The 16,229-nt window shown below is 40.1% G+C and overlaps 1 protein-coding gene across 6 annotated transcripts in view; it reads right to left on the bottom strand.

Annotated features, from left to right (window-relative positions):
- The window catches only part of NBEA (neurobeachin), a 1,002,985-nt gene that overhangs the window by 359,623 nt on the left and 627,133 nt on the right, over positions 1–16,229 (bottom strand). For all 6 annotated transcript variants that reach the window (XM_036298874.1, XM_036298876.1, XM_036298877.1 and 3 more), the window contains one exon: positions 4,037–4,180. In XM_036298874.1, coding sequence (XP_036154767.1) covers positions 4,037–4,180 — 144 coding nt within the window. The remainder of the gene's footprint in view (positions 1–4,036; positions 4,181–16,229) is intronic.

The raw sequence follows: 16,229 nt of genomic DNA, 5'->3' as shown, positions 1-16,229 counted from the left end.
CAAAGACAAAACTGTTTAAAATTTATAGAAGTTAGAGGAGTCTTGACAGAGTGAACTGGTAGAGATTCAATTTTTAAATAATTTATTTCAAGCATAGTTTCATTGTTCTTTAGGAATTTTAACTTAATGTTATTTTGGGAATTTTGTTTATAAGCACAAATTAATGTTAATAATCACTCTAGTTACTATTAGAGGAGAGAAATATAAAGGAGTTATTATACCTACTAGTAGCCCGGTGCACAAAATTCGTGCACTGGGGTGGGGGGGGGCCCTCAGTCTGGCCTTCACCCTCTCCAATCTGAGACCCCTCAGGGAATGTCCAACTACCTGTTTGTGCCCACACTTTTAACAGATAACAGCTCCACTGTTGTTTCTTTCTTATGCTTAAAACCATTGGAATTAGTAGGTATTTAAAGTGTGTATACATTTTGGGGGGACACCCTGTATATCTCTAGTCAGTGCTGAAAGAAACCAACAGCAGATTTGGAACCCCCAGACAGGGAACCTCGCTCACTCCCCACATGTCTCCCCACTTCACTTTCCACTTTCGTGGGCATCAGGAGAATCAACGTTTTCTCTCATTAATTTGGAAAAGCACGTCCTGTCACCCGCTGCCTGGCAGGAGTGCGCTAGGCCCCAAGCAAGCGAGGCTCAGTCAGGGCAGCCTTCGCTCATGGGTGCTGGCACCCAAAGTGCACATTCCTCCTCTACAGTCGCCCCGACTATCCCACTGTTTCACTGAGAGGACGGAATTCCTCTCCGCCTCTGACCGGAGGCACCTCAGTGAGGGCCGCCAGTGCCCACCAGGTGTGTCTGTCTGCATCTGCTCCCACCTCAGGACCTGCATTAACCCCCTAGAGGTGATCTCGTAGCTGCACTGGCCTCCGTGGGAACAGGGCATCACCACTCCACCCTCTCACTGTCATCTCACAGGCGCCCACCCTCAGCACCCAGAACACCCAGACACTCTCCAAAGGATGTGAGCACATCAGAGGGGATGTGTGCACATCCTGTGGGGGTGTTAGGCATGCTGGGTTGATGGAAGTGTGGTGGAGAGGTGGGGGGAACTTGTGCACACCTTGGTTTGCAACTGTTACAGGCGCGGGAGTGTGACAGTGTGCTGGGGGATGTTCGCACGCCAGGGGGGGATGTGCACACCAGAGGCCTCTGGCTTTGCAGATCCACAAACCCCCATGGTGCGGCCAGGAGGATGTCAGTCTGGCCCGCCACGGTGGCTGTCCCTGCGATCCTGCACCTTCTGGGCCAGGAGGCAGATCTTGCGCAGCCACTCCTGGGCACTGATGGCCTGCAGGCACTACTTCAGCTCAGCCTGCAGGCTCTGCTTGATACGCTCACAGCTGTCTCCACCGCCATGTGGGGAGTATAGGCCGCCCTCCACAGGCCTGCCTCCCCTGTCCAGAGGCTCTCTGCGCTGCTCACCTGCCCAGAGTGACTGGGGCTGGGTGGAAGCCAGGTGTCCTGCCCTGCCCAACCCCAGCCAATCCGCCCTTGTGCGAGCTGCTGTCCCACCAGGAAGGGTCACAGATCCAGGTCCCAGGACCGCGGACAGCCTCAAGCACTGCCCACCGCGCGCCAGGGTCACAGATCCGTTTCTTGGTCCTGTGGACAGCCTCAAACTCTGCCCCCTGCCCGGAAGGGTCACAGATCCGTGTCTTGGTCCCGTGGACAGCCTCAAGCACTGCCCCCAACCCGCCAGGTCATGGATCCGGGTCCCGGGACCGCGGACAGCCTCAAGCACTGCCCCCTGCCCGCCAGGTCATGGGTCCGGGTCCCAGACCACGGACAGCCTCAAGCGCTGCCATCCGCCCGCCAGATCATTGATCCGGGTCCCAGACTGCGGACAGCCTCAAGTGCTGCCCCCGCCTGGCAGGGTCACAGATCCGTGTCTTGGTCCCACAGACAGCCTCAAGCACTGCCCCCCGCCCGGAAGGGTCACAGATCCGTGTCTTGGTCCCATGGACAGCCTCAAGCCCCAACCCGCCAGGTCACGGATCTGGGTCCCAGACTGCGGACAGCCTCAAGCGCTGCCCCCTGCCCAGCAGGGTCAGAGATCCAGGTCTCAGGACAGCAGACAGCATCAAGCACTTCCCCCTGCCTGCCAGGTCACAGATCCGGGTCCCGGACTACGGTCAGCCTCAGGCGCTGCCCCCTGCCCGGCAGGGTCACAGATCGGGTTCTGGACCGCGGACAGCCTCAAGTGCTGCCCCCCGCCCGGCAGGGTCACAGATCCAGGTCCCAGACCACAGACAGCCTTGCCCACTGATGCCCGCCTTCAGTATGCAAATTAGCCGCCATCTTGCTGCTTCAGGGTGGGGGTCCCCACTGGGGTGACTGGCCAGCCTGGATGAGGGGATGATGGCTGTTTGCAGCTGGTCACACACCCTTCAGGGTGGGGGTCCCCACTGGGGTGCCTGGCCAGTCTGGGTGAGGAGCTGAGGCCTGTTTTCAGGCTGGCGGGTGACTGAAGCTCCCAACCGCTCCTTTTTTTTCTTTTTTTCTTTTATTCTGGGCCAGCTTTAGCTCTGAGGCTTGGCTCCAGCTCTTAGGCCTCGGCTGCTAAAAGCAGGAATCTGGTTTGTTTGGGTTCTATAATCAAAACACTGTTTCAACTCCAGCTCTGAGATCCTGGCTTGCTGAAAGCAGGTTTCTGGGGTTTTGTTTAGCGTCTATATTTGTAACAATGTTTCAAACTGCAAGCTCAGAGGCCGGCAGTGGCAGGCGGGGAACACTGGAGTCCTCTGTCACTGAAGCAAGCAAGCCTCATGTTCGCTTCAAGCTGCCTGGCTGCTGGCCACCATCTTGGCTGGCAGTTAATTTGCATATCACCCTGATTAGCCAATGGGAAGGGTAGCAGAGTTATGGCTAATTACCATGTTTCTCTTTTATTAGATAGGATAGTATTATTGGATTTTGCCTATTGTATTACTGGGCATATATTATCATAAGAAACTCCAAGGTACTGACCAAACTTTTATCAAGTAATTAATTACCTTAAGTGGGAACTAAGGACCAGAGAGTCTAAACTAAACTGTATAATTACTGAACATATTGAACATATGTAAATGAAGAATGGCAACACAATATCTAAAACGATCAAGAATAATGTTTGTGAATTTTCTCTAGTTCTTCAGGATCAAGAATAAGACCAAGAAAAGAAAAAAACAAATCTGTGGGCAAAAGGAAATAATTTTTTTCATTTGCTTATATTTCCAAATGTCCTCATATAAAATCTCTGAACTATTAAAACAAATCAAGAAACTAAAAAACCAAAAGTTGAATATTTACTTAGGAATTTGAGGCTAATCTGTGTTCCTAGATTTAAGATTAGTTTTAAATAGAAAAATAGGTTTCATGAAACAGAAATGTTAATAACATAAGAATATCTAGGAATTGTTATTAGAATAACCTTATTAAACATTTTCTAGAAGAGGGAGAATAATGTATTATCTCTAATTTACAATTACCAGTAATATCATTTCTTCATAAAAGTAGAAGTCTCCAACTGGTAGAAATATCATTGGAGGCTTTCAATAGGAATGCCAGATCATTGCCAGCACACCTCTGGACACAGGAGTGCTATTTTGTAAACAGAATGATGAATATAATCCTACTCCTTTATGATGAATATAACTCACCCCAATGTTGTACGGCCTGAAAATATAGAAGTGAGGTGAGACTCAACCACTCTTTGAGACTCTCAAGCAGGAGTTTTTAAATTGAGATCTAGAATATGATTCCAGGGGTCAGCGAACCCTCTGAAATTGTGTACAACACTGTATGTGTACCTTCGTGAAGCAACCTGCTCTCACAGGATTCTAAAACTGTTATGGGCTAATACTGTATGATATCCATATCCCATCATGTCATTAGAAGTGAGATAAATTATTAAAATTCACATAATTGGGCATTATTCTAACCACTGGAACACACTTTTCCACCAGGAGATAGATTTTAAATTCAGTAATCGTGTGACTATTATTTACAACAAATAGAAGAAAAAAAATAAAAAATTTACCTGCAAGATTATCAATTTCTTTTTCCTGTAGCAAACTGACTGCATCATCATCTCCTTCCAGCATAAGTTCTGTCTCTGCATTCTGATTCACTATTGCTTGACTTCTGAATGTTTTCTTTGACTTCACCACATCTTCTTCAGTGCCTAGTCACAAGTGAAATACAATAATTTAGGTCATTGTGATTGTTTTGTTTTCAGTGAGTATTAGACATAATCAATTATTTTTCATACTTATATGCTGCATTTACACATTACTCTACAACTATTGAGCACTTTTACATTCTTTATCTTGTTCAGTCTTCTAAATAATTGTGAGAAAGATGGTGTAATCTACTACCCTTGTTTTACAGATGAGGCAATAGGCTGGCAAAACTACTTGTCTATAGAGAAACCTAGGAGTTGGCTGGTGGTAGAGAAAGGCAACTTGGGTTTCTAAGATCACTGCACTTTCTATCAAAAATCTATATCTCACCAAAAACTCGGTTTTCTGATCCATTAAAGCACACAATTTTACATAATTATACCTTTGTGTGAATTAGGTAATCAACTGGACAGATCTTTTAAAAATATAAATAGGTATGAAGAAAATAAGAAAGCATTCACATCTGAAGGAAGATATGGTTGTTATTGGGAAGCTATAGAAAGGTGGAGTTAGGAATAATGCAGACATAAAATGTACTTCACAATAGCTATTTCTTTAGCAATTAACAAAATAATGGTTTTCTAAAGTGATATTCTGACTTTGTTACATAAAATAGTATAAATGGCCAAAATCAAAATACACAAAATAAGTCAGAAAAATGCAAATATAGCAAAGTTTACCTAGCATTAATAAGTCAATCAATATGAAGGTTAAAAATTAAAATGCATTTGAAACTCTCATGGATTTGACTGCTTAACAAATATTTCAATATTTTCATTCAAACACCTTCTTTGGCAGGTGTCAATGAATCTAAAATTACCTGAATTTCAAGTAAATTATGTATGTGAAATATCTCTACTTCATATCAATGTATTAGGATGTAGGCTTTAAGGAGCAGCATTAACTGAGAAAACACTGCACATCTCATTTGGTGGACATATTCCTGAAAATGGAAGCTTAACAAATCACTCCTATATGGTGTTGTTTTATCATAATTCTAGGGAATGTTATATTGTGTACACATGCAATTACTCTCTAAGTCCTGTCATACCTTTGGTCAAAATTCTCTTCGTTTAACAATTAATAATATTTTTGGTTGATTTTCCCAAACCCAATAGAGGACTTCTAACAACAGTCCTTTAAAACCTGTTAATATCTGCTCCACCATTTTCTTAGAAGTATCCACTGTGAAACTTGCACTGTAAAACACTATTAGCCTTTTTCTGCAGCTTGCACTTCTTTTTGTCAGCAATTCAAAGCCAATACTGTTTGCTAAAACATTAACAAATTGACTCAAAAGTCCATCGAGGAGTAAAAACACATGTTGAGGAACACAGTCATGTCACAATAGCACTGTAGAGTGTCATTGGCTGAGAGGTACAGTTTGTCATCCTAGCTCTTGCTGGATAGTAGTATTTAAAGAGCATGATTAAAATATAGCTTAACAGTATAAAGTAATTGATTGTTAAATATATATTTTGATAAATACTTCAGAGACAAAAAGTATCAATGCTACACTGGGGGCAAGGGGAATTAAATGTGTATTCTTCTTTCACTGGCCCATATACAATTCTTATTTTTGGAATAAAATCTAAGGATTGATTGCTGAATGGTCCAGAACCCTATCTCAATTTTATTTGGTTTTATTTGCTATAAAGCCAGCACAACAGTAATGTTCTTGGTGTTGCTATCTATATAATGTATTTGCATCTTTGGTAGTAACTTAATTGTAGAAATCCAGAGCTTGTATCATCTGAGAACAAAAAAGGCAAATCCAATGATTATTAACCAAGAAGTCTCTCTTGAGGTCTTTATTGCCATATTTTTACTAGACATCTTCACCTGGATTTTCTTAATTCCACATTTTCCTAACTGAACAAATCATCTCCTGCTCCTCTACTTCCTCCTATTTTCATCAACCCACTTACTGAAGCCACAAATGTAGAATTTATCCTGCAAGGTGGCTGCCACTGTCCTGGCTCAAACCATCATCTTTTGGCCTAGAGGTCTTCCATAGCTCCCTCATTCACACCATCCTCCATGCTCTTGTCAGTGTGATTACTGTTCAACACAACTAAGGTGAGGATAATTCTCTGCTTAATATGGTTTATTAACCCCTTCAATCAACAACACTGAGTGCAAAGATTATACTTTTAGGATAAAGTCTAAACTCCTTAGCATGACTAATCAAGGTCTTTTATCTGCTTAATATCAATTTTGCATTATCTTTTCTTACTCCCCCATAAGCAATACTGGGCCATTTATAGCTTCCAAAATATGTCATGCTTTCTCAGACCCCTTTACCTGTGCTAATATTAATTCCTCTGTATATTATGTTCCTTCCTTCTTCCTTTGTTTGGCTAATTCCTACTTGACCTTCAAAACTCACCTCCTTCAGGTACCTTTCCTAACTAACCCCTTTGTACTTTCACAATTTACACAGAACTCAGCCACACTATATAGGTGCTATCTGTTTTGTTTTTCTTCTCCACTACATTATAGACTACTTTCTTCCTTTTTTTTAAACTTTTATTAATACCTATTTTATGCTGAATTTACCTCTGAGCCATAAGATTTTGTTTCTTTGGTTTCTTCTGGTATACCTTTTTCTTCTGTGCAAGTTCCTCTTCTAATTTAGGAACAATCTGCTCTTTTTCAGTAAGGATCCTCTCAATGTGGCAGGGAGAGCTCATGCGTGGGTCAATCCACTCATAGGATCCATAAGTTCTGTGCTGCATCTTAGGAGCTTTGCTCAATGACCAAAGAATCTACATTTAGACCCTTAAGCTCGGCATTACTCTGCATTTGTCAGCATGTGTAGCAAAAATTCAACACTCTTTTGGGGACACTCAATCTGTGTCCATCCCCACTGTTTGGCCTGGGACCACCTACCAATTCCACTATTGTAAGAACAGAATGGCACACATTCTTCAGATACGTGGTAGCTTTTCTCAGATACATTCCCTTGATGGCCTAGGCAGTTACTTGAGTGATCTTAAAGTGAACATGAAGATTTGAACCTCTTTATTTGCATAAATTTGTGGATTTTGGGGGGCCAAATGAATAATGAACCATTTTCAGGAGTCTCCTCAGGAAGTTTATGGGAAGAGGCCATTATAGACTGATTTCTGCGGCCTCAGTGCCTGCCACCAAGCAGGTGTGTCACAAACATTTGCTGAACTGAAGTTCAAGTCTACCACCACGTGTTCCATTCTCTAATTTTTTTTTTCCCCAGAGCATTTTCTTTTTTAAAAAAATTAAATCTTTCTTGTTCAGATTATTACAGTTGTTCCTCTTTTTTCCCCCCATAGCTCCTCTCCACCCAGTTCCCACCCCCGCCCCTGCCCTCACCCCCCCCCCCACAGTCCTCATCCATAGGTGCACGATTTTTATCCAGTCTCTTCCCGCATCCCTCACACCCCTTTCCCCCCAAGAATAGTCAGTCCATACCCTTTCTATGCCCCTGATTCTATTATAATCACCAGTTTATTCTGTTCATCAGATTATTTATTCACTTGATTTTTAGATTCACTTGTTGATAGATGTGTATTTGTTGTTCATAATTTATATCTTTACCTTTTTCTTCTTCTTCCTCTTCTTAAAGGATACTTTTCAGCATTTCATATAATAGTGGTTTGGTGGTGATGAACTCCTTTAGCTTTTCCTTATCTATGAAGCTCTTTATCTGACCTCCAATTCTGAATGATAGCTTTGCTGGGTAAAGTAAACATGGTTGTAGGTTCTTAGCATTCATCACTTTGAATATTTCTTGCCACTCCCTTCTGGCCTGCAAAGTTTCTGTTGAGAAGTCAGCTGACAGTCGTATGGGTATTCCTTTGTAGGTAACTGACTTTCTTTCTCTTGCTGCTTTTAAGATTCTCTCTTTGTCTTTTGCTCTTGGCATTTTAATTATGATGTGTCTTGGTGTGGTCCTCTTTGGATTCCTTTTGTTTCGGGTTCTCTGTGCTTCCTAGACTTGTAAGTCTATTTCTTTCAGCAGGTAGGGGAAGTTTTCAGTCATTATTTCTTCAAATAGGTTTTCAATATCTTGCTCTCTCTCTTCTTTTGGCACCCCTATAATTCGGATGTTGGTAAGCTTGAAGCTGTCCCAGAGGCTCCTTACACTATCTTCATATTTTTGGATTCTTTTTTCATTTTGCTTTTCCGGTTGGGTGTTTTTTGCTTCTTCGTATTTCCAATATTTGACTTGATTCTTGCGATCCTCTAGTCTGCTGTTGGAACTCTGTATAATATTCTTTATTTCAGTGAGTGTATGCTTAATTTCTAGTTGGTCCTTTTTCATAACCTCGAGGGTCTCACTAGATTTCTTCAGGATCTCACTATATTTATCATCGGTCTCACCAGACCTTTTGAGGGTCTTACTAAATTTATCGGCGGTTTCCAGAAAGTTCTTGAAAAACCTTAAAAGTGTGGTTTTGAACTCTATATCCAGTAGTTTGCTCTCCTCCATTTCTGTCATTTGTGACCTGTTTCTTTGTCTCCACATTTTTTATGCTTCCCTGTGTTGGTAGAGTGGCTTTCTGTGCTAGGTGTCCTATAGGGCCCAGTGGCTCAGCCTCCCCAATTACCTGAGGTGGACACTCTTGGTACACCCCTTTGTGGGCTTTGTGCACAGTCTTGTTGTAGTTAAGCCTTGATTGTTGTAGGTATCAGTGGGAGGAATTGACCTCCAGGCCAATTGGCTGTGAGAATCAGCTGTGTCTGCAGTGGGAGAACTTCTGTGCTGGAGACACCCTTCTGGGGCAAGACTTGCTTCAATGGGGCTTTGGTGCTCACTGAGCCTTCCCCCTGAGTGTGTCCTTTATGGTTCCACGGAGCTGCAAACTGGATGGTCCCACTCTGACCACTGTGTACACTGGCTCTTGGATCTAAGGAGGTGCTAATTTAGCCTCCGCCTGAGGCTACCCAGCAGGAGCTATGAAGAGATCTTCAGATTCCCCTTCCTTGTTTGGGGTTTGGAGGTGCCCAAATGAGGCCCAGCTGTGAAGCAATGCAAGCTGCTGTGAGGCCTTGGGCCTTCTCTTGGAAGTTCTGGGTCTGTCTGGCCCAGCTGCAGTTTGTTAGGTAATTTTCAGATTGCAAAGGGCCAGGGAATTCATATGCAAAAGCCTCTGCCTATGCAGCTTGGGTGGGGCGGGGTCTCAGGGAATCAACAGGGCAGAGCAAGTAGCTATGGCTGATCCTCAGCCCTGCCCTAAGGTGCCCCACGTCTCAGTGTCCCAGTAATCGCTGCAAGCACCTGTGAGAGAAAGCCGCCCTCGAGTTCTGAGTTCTGCCCGCTGCCAGACAGTCCAGTTTCTCCCTGTATGAGTCTGGGTCCCCAGAGACTCACCCAGAACTGGATTTCAGAGCAGTCAGGGGCTTGTGACTTCCTCCCGATTCAAAAAGACAGCCACATCCTCAGTTGCCAGCCCTTGCCACATGCACCTCCGTACCTCTGCACTTCCCCACCTCCTCTGAGTCTCAGTGTGCTTTTCTCTTTCCTTCTTGTTGTAGAATTTCCACTCAGCCAGCCTTCTTGTGGTTCTGGATGATGTCCGTTTTGTCTTTTAGTTGTATTTTTGAATTTCTTGTGGGAGGCATCAATTTCCGGTGTTTACCTATGCTGCCATCTTGGTTTCTCCTCTAATTTTTTAAGGTAGGTTTTTGTGTTCTTTCCCTTATGCTGCCACCACACCTCATAAATCCTGCTACTGTGGAAGTTAGTGGTATTGTAATTGTTTGCTTGTTATGCCCATATAGCCTGGAAGCTCTTGATGATTCTCAGTTCTTAGTGCACTGCCTGGCACCAAACAAGTCCTGATAAATATTGAATAAGTGAATAAACTGAGACATAAAAGTTACCTCTGGCTCTTTTTTAATCTGAAGATCCCAGGATATCTCAGAGATTCTTGGTGATTTGACTTCAGATTGGGGGAAAATTCAAGAATCTATGTATTTACACAAAAGGGAATTTGTTTCTTTATATAAAATAGTAAAAAAAGGCATTTATATACAAGTCAGCCTAATAAAGCAAGTTTTTCCTTTTATCATAACCATGTGTAATCTTTGTCATTAAAAATATTTACATAACTCATGTTATTAAAAATAAAACCAACCAATAAAAAATGAAGGCGAGCTCTGAAATGTATATTAAGCATTTACGTTGATCCCCTCTAGTTTAAAACCATAGACAAATATGTCTTTAAAAATATATAGCAAACTAATCCATATCAACACATTGAACTTATCATCCCTGTTGAAGTGTTATCAGTTTGCAGCTCAGTAAACTTCCTGATTTTTATGGTACTGCAGCAAACATTTATCTAAATTAAAGTGTATGAAGTGCAAAAGTGCTTTTCAATCACAATATCCTTTATGAATTAGAGCTTCATTCATCAAAATTACAGGCAAAATGAGGTAAGGTCTCAGAGGGCTGTCTCATTACAAGGCTTATAAACACTGTCCTTAGAAAGAATTGGTTTAACACCCAACAAATCAAAATCTGATTGGGAAGATAATTTATTTGAGATCATCTATCTTTAGAAGACATGTTGGACTGAGTGCACTTCTTGGCCTTTTTAGCCATTCATCAAGAAATTAACAAGCGAGTACCACAAACCACCAGAATGCCTCAGATTTGAAAATGTGAATTATGTGTAAAGGTGGATAGGGTATACATATAACATTGTTTATATTTAGCTTTTATATGCTTAAAGTGAGATAAAAGCAATATTTTAGCTTTTACTAGTATATGCTTATTTTGTAAGGAAGCATTAAAATGCCATAAAATTTGTAAGGTTTCAGAATTTTAAAAATGCCACCATATTATAGATTAATGAAGCCAGATGCAAAATTGCACTTATTTTATATTCCACATCATGTTACAAATAAATATAAGAAAGCACTGGATACCCATTAGATTTTTCAGTAAAATATATTATGCTTGAAGCTCTGTATGAGAAAATGCTATCTAATATAGAATACTACATTATATGAATCTACATAAAGCTCCTCTTTCATAAAAATTCTCTTAATAAACAAGGACCCATGTGAAACAAAGTATATTTTAAAAGTGAAATAACAAGAGAACTAAAAAAATCTAGTACTGTCACTATACACTAGCATTATTACTACTATAATTGTATTATAGTCATTTAAAATACCTCTGTTGTTATTTTAAATAAGTACAAGTTAAAATATAGAAATGACAAACTAGAGACATTAACTTATCCTTATAATATTCAAAGAGAATATCTATAAGCAAAGTCTGGACAACGAAAGTAAAGAAAGTATTTTATTTATATGTCCATCATGTCTTTTTCCATTGATAAATATAAACAGTTCATATAAACAAAAATGCTACATAGTAGTCATTTTCTCTTTAAGGAATTTTTTTTAAAATATATTTTATTGATCTTTTACAGAGAGGAAGGGAGAGGGATAGAGAGCCAGAAACATCGATGAGAGAAAAGGGGATGTGCCTGCAACTAAGGTACATGCCCTTGACCGGAATCGAACCTGGGACCCTTGAGTCCACAGGCTGACGTTCTATCCACTGAGCCAAACTGGTTAGGGCAAGGAATTTTTTTATAGTCAACTTTAAAACATCTATACTAATAAAGAAAAAATTATTTTATAACAAAAGGTAAGCCATAAATTATATATAGGGTGTCCCCCCAAAATATATACACACACTTTGAATAATTTTAAAGACAGGGTTTATTAAAATATCTTTTATTTTCAAAATTGAGCTATCAGCTGTTAAAGTGTGTATACATTTTTTGGCGGACACCCTGTATGTGTGGCTAATGCACAAAGAGAAAAATAGAATAAACCCATAATAGTTGGGATTAATCTTCTTCTTTACACCATGCTGTTATAACATTGTTTATAACAATGCAATGCAATATAAGCCTTCAGCTTCACCACTAGATTGGACACTCCCTGCAGACAGCACATAACAGGTGCCATAAGGTGTTTGTGAAATTGAAAATAGCGTACATTAAAAATTGTCCTCCCCCAATAATTATATTATCCATTTAAAAATATGATTAAATAAAATTAAATAAGCATAAATGTATTTGACATTCAGTTTTACTTTTGTATATGGGTATCTTAAGAATATAAAAACTCTTAATATCTTGGGTATTTGAAGGGAAAGAATTGCTTTCTCAACAAAGTTGATACCAAAATTTTATTTACATGTAATGCATTTAATCCATACTTCTCTTCCATCATGGGAAGGAGACATACAGGATAAAAATTTATCTAAATCTAAGATGTCAGGAAATTCTATAGTTTCCAAACATCTGGAAACCAGTTCACAAGATGACAATCTTTTCTGAACAAGTTCTTTATAATATCTACCATTTTATAATATATTTTGGCTTTTAAAAAGTGTTTTGACAAATTTATCCCTATACGATATAAGATAAAATGCTAAGCTTCATTTTCAAACCTACTTTCTTTTAGAAGTATTAACGACATATGAAAACTTTGGAAAATTTTAAAGATAAATTTTTCTCATTAAAACTAAAATCAGAGCAATAAATACCTTTACAGCACAGTACTTTTAGTAACTCTAATGATATTATTTAATTTTAATTAAAAGGAAAGGATTTTAAGATCAATATACCTTTCAACTAATTGCATTAGACATGGTGAGATGGTCTCATCTATCTATCAATATATATATAAGGCTAAGTGACCGACCGTACGTACGTCCAACCATCCAACCATCCAACCAGCTGGTACATATGATGCACACTGGCAATCTATAATAATCTATAATAATAAGAGCATAATATGCTAATTAGACCGGACAGCTGAATGACCTTCCAGATGAAGCTGGGGCTGTGAGGGCCAAGCCCCTTACACAAATTTCATGCACTGAGCCTCTAGTTTAAAAATAAATGTTGACTCATGCATGTGAGATACATATAAAGCTCTTGCTGTTGCCAATTGCACATGTGTGTTTCGATCTGTCATTGTCAATTGTAAATTTGTTTGACACTTCTATGATAGAGAAAGGGCGAATAGCAATATTAAAACATTTCTTCTAATTAATTTCCTTTCAATGTGCATGAACCCATGCACCAGGCCACCAGTGCATTAATATGTATGGATCTATCCATTTACTGAGAAGTTTACAATTTTGAACATTTCAAAAAGAAAAGAATGGTTAATATTATATTAAGAAACCCATCACTACAAAATGTTTTATGCCAAACTTAAAGTGAGATAAAAGCAGCAGATGCATACATAGAGCACACTGTACTGTAACTGCTTACTAAAAAGTAAATACTTTTATTTGTAAATAATTTAAATTCAAAATTAAATGCTGTGTTGAACTTTGTAGTATAGGCATAGTACTTCCTTTTTAAAGAAACATCTACATATATAAAGAGCCAGGGGCCGTCACAAACAACTGAATGGATGACCAAACAGGCTGAGTGGGGTGACAAGTCCAGCAGGGGGGTTAGTGAGGGACAGCCAAACAACTGAACAGCAGGTTGTGTGGGGTGACCAGGCTGGCAGGGGGGTTAGTGAGGGATGACCAAATGACTGAACAGCAGGCTATGTGGGGCAACCAGACCAGCGGGGGGGGGGGGGGGGGCGGTGAGGGGCAACCAAACAGCAGGCTGCGTGGGGTGACCAGGCCAGCAGGGGTGGCAGTTGGGGGCAACCAGGCCGGCAGGAGGGGCAACCAGGCCAGAAGGAGGGGCAATGAGGGGCGACCAGGCCAGCAGAGGTGGCAGTGAGGGGCAACCAGGTTGGCGGGGTGGGGGGGGCAGTTGGGGGCAACCAGGTCAGTGGGGGAGTGGCCATTGGGGGCAGCCAGGTCAGCGAAGGGGGCAGTTAGCGGAGACCAGGCCAGCAGAGGGGGGCCGTGAGGGGCCAACCAGGCTGGCAGTGGGGGCACCTGGGGGCAACCAGGCCAGCAGGAGACAGTTGGGGGTGACCGGGCCAGCAGGGGGGGGGGGGCATTTAGGGGAAACCAGGCCAGCAGGCAGAGACAGTTAGGGGCAATCAAGCAGGCAGGCAGGTGAGCAGTTATGAGCCAGCAGTCCTGGATTGTGAGAAGGATGTCCGACTGCCGGTTTAGGGATTGGGCCTAAACCGGCAGTTGGACATCCTCCAAGGGGTCACGGATTGGAGAGGGTGCAGGCTGGGCTGAGGGTACCCCCCCCCCCCGCATGAATTTCATGCACCAGGCCTCTAGTAAATAATAAAGACACAAAAGGACAAACCTATTGAATGATGACTAAAGACTAAAACAATCATTTTCTTTATAGAACAGGATTAAAAACCAAATAGATATTGCAGTAGAAAAATCCTAATAATAAAAACTGTTAGTAATACTGAGTAAAAAACACTATTAGAAAGAATGACTAGAAGTCTCAAGTATTTTTTTTCCCTCTGTTATACCTGATGCTGAGCCAGGAACCTTACTCACTTTATCAACAAAATCATTTGATGGAAGCAAGTATTTCTATAAATGAAGTAGACTTTCTATTCAAATAGTTCCTATTTGTTGTTTCAAACACACTTTAAGTAAAAATCTAAGTCGTTATTGATTAAATTTAATAAGTATAGGTTAAAAATCTGGACAATTTAGACATCAAGTTCTTGTTTTCTTACTTCTGGGTGTTTTAGGTTGAATGCATTGGATTTAACCATAACTCCCACTTCAATTCACTTTAACAGAGAATATAGTGAATTATCCAAAATAGATATTATCTAAACTACCATAAAATTAAAAACCTAAGACCTAAACTGCTTTAAATTTATAGTAAACTTGATTCATAAATGGTAATCCTTACCTGAATCAGTAATTAATGCTACTTATATAGTCCAATGCACATCATATATCAAATCAGAGTACAGCATCATTTATGTTTTTACCAATGAGAAACTTGTATAGACTTTTGTTTGCTTTTAACTAGACATAGACATTATGTCTGCAGAAGGGCTTTCCTCTGAAAAGCTTGAGGAAAATATTTCAGTGGTACTGTAAACATGTAGAACTAGCAATATGGGCACTAATTAAGATGAAATATTCTTATAAATTATTCTCAGTAGTAAATTCTTATTAAGATTAGTTATGCTTGTAAATAATTTACAAGACTATAAGAAATTTTTTAAAATGGCTACCTAACATCAACAGTTATTGTTCAATGGAAAAGGACATCAAGGACACTTTCAAGTAAAAGAACTGGATCAATATTAACGTGATTTTCATTTCATGCTTCCTCAACTCCAGTAAGCTGACAATATACTCTGATTATGTGAACTGCCTCAGAGTAACACAGAGAAGGTTATTAGAGCAAGAGGTGGAAATAGAATGCACTTTTTATATTGACAGGCCTGCTAATAGAGTATACTGATTTTCAAAGACATGCAATGCATTTTTACAATCTGGGTCTGACAGCAAAAACGGAATTTCATTTATTCCTAATTCAAAAATATTCATACATAAGCAATATTTCTTAGAGAAGACCAACAAAGCAAATATTCATAAACAGCATTTTTAAACTGAAAAATGCAATTAAAAAGGTGCAGGAAACTATTATTCAATTTAAGTGCAGTACTATATAAGTATGAAATGCTAACTTAATAATCTTCTTAATGGAGTGAAAGTAGAAAACTGCATTCTGTGCTTTTTAAAGGAAATTTGATAAACCATATTTTAAGAATATACATGATGGTAAATATAGATTATACATTTTTTAAAGTGAATTATTACTTAATGTGGTTTTAAATATTTTAAGTAGAATTTCATTATATTAAAAATCACACAGCACACAACTTATAAAAAAATGCTAAAACATATAGAAAACTTTGCTCAATTTAGAACCTCAAAGAGCTGAGATGATGCATTATTCATTTTTGCGATCGAGCACGTAGCATAGTGTTTGGTCCTTATGTTACAATATACTTAGAAAAAGACTAGCATGAAATAAATACATCAAGAATGATAAAGACAGCTATATTTACATGGTTGTCTATCAGTGATCCCCTTTTCCTCCTTTTAAATTTTTTTGGATT

The sequence above is a fragment of the Myotis myotis genome, unplaced genomic scaffold (genome assembly GCF_014108235.1).
Source record: "Myotis myotis isolate mMyoMyo1 unplaced genomic scaffold, mMyoMyo1.p scaffold_m19_p_3, whole genome shotgun sequence".
Taxonomy (NCBI): Eukaryota; Metazoa; Chordata; class Mammalia; order Chiroptera; family Vespertilionidae; genus Myotis; species Myotis myotis.
Note: the sequence above shows the minus strand (reverse complement) of the source record. Positions and strands in the feature narration are given on the sequence as shown.